Source organism: Cryptomeria japonica, chromosome 6 (assembly GCF_030272615.1).
Source record: "Cryptomeria japonica chromosome 6, Sugi_1.0, whole genome shotgun sequence".
Taxonomy (NCBI): domain Eukaryota; kingdom Viridiplantae; phylum Streptophyta; class Pinopsida; order Cupressales; family Cupressaceae; genus Cryptomeria; species Cryptomeria japonica.
In genome coordinates, this window is record NC_081410.1 from 451,895,006 (window position 1) to 451,901,685 (window position 6,680).

Here is a 6,680-nt window from a genome sequence, read left to right on the forward strand (position 1 = left end):
TATACCCAAAGTTGACATCAACTGATAAGAAAATAAAAACATTAAAGAGTAGTGCTCAGATGAAAGATAACTACAAGGTCTAAAAATGAAACTAAAATTTTAAACATAGACAATAAAAGAATGATTAAACAAGGTAAATTTGAACTATAATATATGTTAAAATCAATTTTTGCCACATCTAGTCAGTCCCAGATGGGTAGTGACATGACAAGATGATTTGAAAATGCTCTATTTCTACAAAAGAGACCAATGCATTGATAAATTACATATTAGTTATCATACCTCATTGATAACCTTTTGTAGATGACATGGAGCATTCAAGCTATCTTCTGGTATATCATGAAACGCTACAACAATTGAAGTGGCGTGGCAAACAAAACTATGATTATTAATTGATTTGATTGGAAGATTTGTTATAAAAGTGTCTGTTGCATTCAAAAGAAATAGGAAAATAAAGGAATCTACAATCTGCACTTATTTTCTAAAGGAATGAAAGTTTAACCGTTATAGTAAATATTAGTTCTTATCCCAAGGAAGCACCTCTAACTTGTGCCTTATTTGCCTTTAAAATAACCACATAATGAGTAGAAAAGTGCAAAAAGGAAAAAATATTAGGTAATACATAACTTTGGCTAACAATGGCATGAAGAAAAGCTCTTAATTTTTGCATAGATATATAATGTTAGAGCAGCAGCAGAAGTAGGATAATGTTTCAAATCAGATTGTCTCAGAAATGTTCTCTATTTTTTTGTACTAGGTATCAATGTATACAGCGAAACTGAAAAGATTTTTTGAAGGGAGCATTGAATATGCCTTCAAAGAATTACATGGACACATAAAAAGAAGAGAATGTAAAATTTGTATGTTTGATAGGTATGTATACCTGCATTGTGCAGTAGAAAACTGCATTGAATGGTTGATTGACAACAAGTGAAGTGGACATGCAATGTATTGTAGCTGTCTTACAAAGAGGCAAGTTAGATAAAAGGGAGATAAAGTAATGTTGGAGCATTAAAATTTATGAATAGAGTATATTTGAAGTAATAAAAGTTAAATATCATACCTGAGATAGTTGCACATGTTGGAGCAATGAGTGATGTGGATGGCCAATTTGTTGCAGCTATGTTATACCTGATATAGCTTTAGACTTTCATTGCAGACTGTGTAGATAGGAACACTTGTGTGTAGTGTTCAATGCAGCATGGAGGGCATTGGAGCATTAAAATTTATGAACAGAGTATATTTGAAACAATAAAAGTTAAATACCATACCTGAGATAGCTTCACATGTTGGAGCAGTGAGTGATGTGGATGGCCAATTTGTTGCAGCTATGTTATACCTGATATAGCTCTAGACTTTCATTGCAGACTGTGTAGATAGGAACACTTGTGTGTAGTGTTCAATGCAACATGGAGGATGTCTTAGAATGAGTGCAAACTAAAATGAAGAGTAACGTGAAAAGAGTTAGTACCAGGGATGATTAAGAATGCACATATTTTGAAGAGATAAGACCATGTAAAATTGTAATTACCTTGTTTAAAGTAGAGGAATTTAACAAAGGTGGTTCTGGACTAAAGGATTTTAAGTTAAATAGATATTTGTTTGGCTAGACAACAGTTGCAAACGAGTTTCTTCTTTCTTTCTAATGGTTGTATAAGCATTATTTTGCAGTTTGGAATACCTTTCAAAAGAGAATGGCGGTTCGATTCGTATCCCATCAATTGACTTCACTCTTGAAATAGCTATGAATGTGAGTCCTTGCTTTTCAGTATTACCTATGTCTATTGTAGCTCTGTCTAATGTAAGTCCTTGAGATTTGTGAATAGTGATGGCCCAGGACATTGCCAAAGGTACTTGCGTACGCCTGCCTCGTGTTATTGGCAAAATGGGTATGTCTTTTGGATGTGCTATATCCCATGGAGGCCCATTATAATCCTTGAATTGCACGACCACATATTTTGGCAAGTCTGGTGGTTTTGTATTGTTTTCATATACAATTGTTTTGATGAGACCAATAGCTCCATTGACAAGGCCAACTTCAATCCACAAGTTAGCTATTAACATCACTTGTTGATTTATAGAAAGCAATACTACTAATGGTAGTTGTTCATCGTTGTCATATTTAGTATTTGTTTGCTTACCAACTTTAGCTAAACTTAGAGCGACAGGCAAATGTAATTCTTTGAGCATTTTCCTGTTATGCAACCGTGCAGATTCATTTGTTGCAAATAAATGGATTGATGAGTTGAAATCCTTCTTTTGTTGAATAGTTAATGTTGCATTTGTCTGGCACATCAGAAACTGCCAATCATGTTGCAGTGCTTGAGCATTTCTTAAGTTGTGAAGGAGTGTTCTAAATTGTTGTTGTCTTATAGATGCACCTTGTTGCCGGAAAATAGTGTCCAATGTTACGACAGTAGTACAAGAATGCCATAAACTGAGGGTTGTAGAGTGAGATGCATATATAGGTTTATCCATTACAGGGAGGAGCTGACCAAGATCACCTACAAGAATTATGGACACCCCACAAAAGCTTTCATGCTGACTGTTAGGGAATGCTTGGTGCAAATGACTATCTATCTTTAGTAGTAATTTTGGGCCTAAAAAGTTCATTTCGTCTATCAGGATATATTTAATATGTTTCAATTGTTCTTGCAATGTCATTAATGACTGCCTTGTCAAAGGATGCATTTCTCTTATAGGTATGCGTAACCCTGCATGGATTGTCGTTGCTTGTATATTAAATGTAGCAACACCTGTTGGTGCCAAAACAAGCAATGGGTTTTGCTTGACTGTTGTAGATATGTTCAATTGTTTCCTAATGCAATCTATTAAAAATGATTTACTAGTTCCTGTGGTGTCTTGAACAATCATTCATAGAGGTGCTATTGTAGATTGTTTATTATGATGTTGTAGAACAATGTCGAATGCAACTTTTTGTTTAGGTGATAGCTGAATTTTCTGTGTGTCATGGGTTGAGATTTGCATGCTAGCATGTTGGAATTGTAGCTTGGTTGCAGCTATGAATTGAAGAGCAGTACAATCTAATTGATCATCCACAATAGTTGCACCCCACAAGTAGTTAATATCATAATCACGATGGCCTAGCATTTGTAGATCATTCTGGGCAAAGTTATTTGAAGCTCCCATTTGTGGCAGTAATTCCCACTCGTAATGATTTGTATCATCTTGATTTTGAGAACCATTATTGTCACTATGATCTTCATTTGGAGGGCTGCAATCATCTATAATTTGTTGGTTGTGGAGATGGTTGTAATTAGTCTTGTTAAAGTTTTTCCAATTTGTTATAATTTGTTCTTTTGAAGTTCCTATCTCAGTTCGGATGTCACGAAATGGTTTGTATAGCAGCAGCTCAGACCAACAAAAAATCTTGAACTCATTGGTATCTTCATCTGGAGGTTCTCTAAACTGAGGATATACAGTCAGAATTTCTTTTTAATCCCTGATTTGCCATTTTTTTTTTTGCGTTGGGAATTATATGAGAACCCTTGTGCTAATTGTAACATACTTGTTGCATTTAATTCAAAAGGGTACTACATATAAGCATGGATATCAGTTGTGGAAAGGTCAGTTCCATTATTCGATTTTATGACATGGTGCAGTATTTTTCTGCCAACATTTAGAGAGACAAACTGTCGACTACAACTTACAAGAGGCAATTTTTGTAACCTATGGCAAGTTTCTTGTGCACTGATATCACGATCTGCTACTATGCCCATCATAGATTTCTGATATGTTAATAAGATGCTATCTTCAGATTTACTTGTATTCACTATCGTTTTCAGCATTTCAACATAGGATTGCAATTTGTTTTCTGATTTGGAAGCATACTTTGAAATGTATTGGAGGACAACTTTTTTTGAAGTGACTGGTTGACAATCAATATTAGCTCTCCATAGTGAAAGCATCCAAGGATTATGAATATTCAAACGATCATCATTCCTTGCAGGTTTATAGCATGGGTTGTTGTCATTGTCAACTATCAATGTAGACATCTCTTGTAGAACCCATGGAGCTTTGTAACAACATTCGAGTGTGGGACTTGTTTTCTTGAGGCATGTATGTTCTGTACATTTCGTGTGCCTCTGTAAAGTATTAAGTAATGCCTCATAATCCAATGTAGGGTCTATGGAGAAGATTTTTTTTGTATTAGCTAGACATGGATCATCCAATGCAGTGTAGTGTATTGCATTCATGCGGTCTGTTGTGCTGCGAGGATTCCAAGCAGAAACATATTTGTCAAAAAGAGCTTTTGCCATTTGGACCTCATTATCATCTGTCCAATCAATGGTTTCCATATTTGGCACTCCAGGGAGCCATAAGAAGCCATGAATATGTCCTGAGCCACGATGTTGCCATTCATACCTATACCAATGATCCTTTGCTTGGAACAACTTTTGAATAACTTATTCACGAAATATTGTAAATCTATTGTGAAGGTATAATGATGTTATACGTGGATTGCAGATCACATGGTCTATAAGTTGTTTTCTTGTAAATTGTGTGTTTTGGCTATCATTTTCAGAGAAAAGCCTATGCAAATCAAGCCATTTAGTATCAGTTGAGCTCAATGTAAAGAACAGTGTTGGGGTCCCCAATTGGAAGATCATTGCAGTAAGCTCTTTTCTAGATTTAATCCAATATGCACGAGTGCCTCGAAGTGTTGCACCAAATCACAACAATTGATTTGGCAACTGATCATCAGGAGTGTTTTGCAATCGTTCATGAAGCTCTTGCATAGTGGGTGGGATAGGCTCTCCCAAATTAGTTCTAATGAAGATAGTTGCAGATTGTTGCGAACGATGTCTCATAATTAGATTTTAAATGTAATAGCAAAATCTGACATGTTGTCCAAATCTTTGATCAACATATCTCATTAAGTGGAGAGCATATTCATGTAAATGAACATGTTTGGTACGTGGCTGCAGTGGGAGTGCAACTCCAGATGGGAAAAGGGTTGGGAATGCCATGCTTAATAAGCCTATCATATTTCATTTATCGGTGATAAGTTTATTTTAGGCCAAGGGACATTATTATCAGTATCAGCATCTAACTGCAAGGTTCTCTTAATTGTATCTAGTTCGCGGGTTGGAGCAGGTAGTTTTGGAATAAAAGATGATGAAATTTCTGCATCATATTCATTGCAATTGTCAAGTTCTTCTGTTGGTAGAATAGTTGTTACATTAGTATCTTCTTCTAAAAAGTGCAGCATATTTGATATATCTGTAGTAGTATTGGGAAGCAAGTTGACAGCATCAAATTCTATGACAACATCATTATAGTATTGGTCATGTTGAATTTTATAGCTCAATGCATCCATAACATGAAATTTATTTACATAGCAATCATATTTTTTGCCTTGTATATTACTTCGGTGGACAATAAGGACTTCAAGGTCTTTTGGTTTTCGTGGCAAAAACTTTGCAATTTCTAAAATATCTTGGGGAAAACTTATAGTGTGACCAGTGTATTTGTATTGGCCACCTCTTACATGTCTGACTTGCAAAACAGGAGCAACCCTAGCTATAAGCATCTCCTCTACTTGGGTAAGTTTTTTTAACACAAGGGGTTGCTCACCTGGGTCCAAGTTATTTGCCAAAGATAAACGATGAACACCACTTTCAGAAAAGCATCTCGAACAAATAATATGTTGTTGGTTCCTGCGTATCACCATTTCAATATATCTTTCCTTACAAATACTACATGTTTGAAGCATGGACAATGAATCAATGCGATGGCGGAAGGATTGCAATGTTTGAATGTACTCTATAGAAGAGAAACAATTTTTTGTGCATTGATGTGTTGTTGTAGTTTGCAATATTGCCTGATGGTATAGAGGTTGCTTGTTTTGTGTTGCATGTTTCTGTTGTAGTTTGCTACAATTCAAGCAAGGTTCTTGTATTTGTTGTGAAACAATGTTGGTTGGGCCACATGATAAAGGAAGGTTCTGATCTAGAATAAGTGAATCTGAATCTATCATCTGTGGGGTTTTGCATGGTGCAGGCATGGGCAAAAGCATTTTGTGTTTCATTCATTCCAGGCGACGCTTTTTAGAGATTTCTTCTCTATGTTCTACATAATAGTGACAATTTCATTCTCTCTTTTTCGCTTTCCTAAGATTGCATTCTTGGGTTGTGGTCTGCATTAATATTTTAGATAATTTAAATGAATAGAGCATATTAGATTCTGACTGTGCAAGAAACAACTATTAAAAACAATGTTTGAAACTTGTGTTTGATGCAATCTTTGAATTGCATATGTTAAATACTTTTGCACAAAATTTAAGCGCATACCCATACATATAACTATACATGTATTGATACATGCATGCACATAAAAGAATATGGATAGTCACAAGTTTACTTACAATATGTAGGCACACAACTTTCAAGATATAGAACGTTGAGCATGTGCATATATATCCATTGTGAGTGCCTTCCTTTGTATGTACATGCATGTATGTGCATATGTGGTTGTATGAATGGGAGTTTGCAGCTGGACAGGACCATATGTATGCATATGCATTACATGCATGGAAGTTTGTAGCTATGTAAAACTATATGTATGCATGTATGTGTATGCATTTTTTTTAAATGTATATAGCAATTTCTATGATGTACACATACATGTGTATGTATTTCTACACAGGAGCACAAACC

General features: G+C 35.3%; 1 protein-coding gene across 1 annotated transcript; it reads right to left on the minus strand.

Moving 5' to 3' along the window:
• Positions 1 to 1,581: 1,581 nt before the first annotated feature.
• LOC131051048 (uncharacterized) lies at positions 1,582 to 2,874 on the minus strand. Its single transcript, XM_057985394.2, has one exon. It carries the CDS (start codon positions 2,872 to 2,874, stop codon positions 1,582 to 1,584), a length of 1,293 nt encoding a protein of 430 aa, XP_057841377.2.
• Positions 2,875 to 6,680: the final 3,806 nt, after the last annotated feature.

Coding starts and splice junctions, on each gene's coding strand:
- LOC131051048 (XM_057985394.2), bottom strand. CDS start 2,874: ATGATTGTTCAAGACACCACAGGAACTAGTAAATCATTTTTAATAGAT.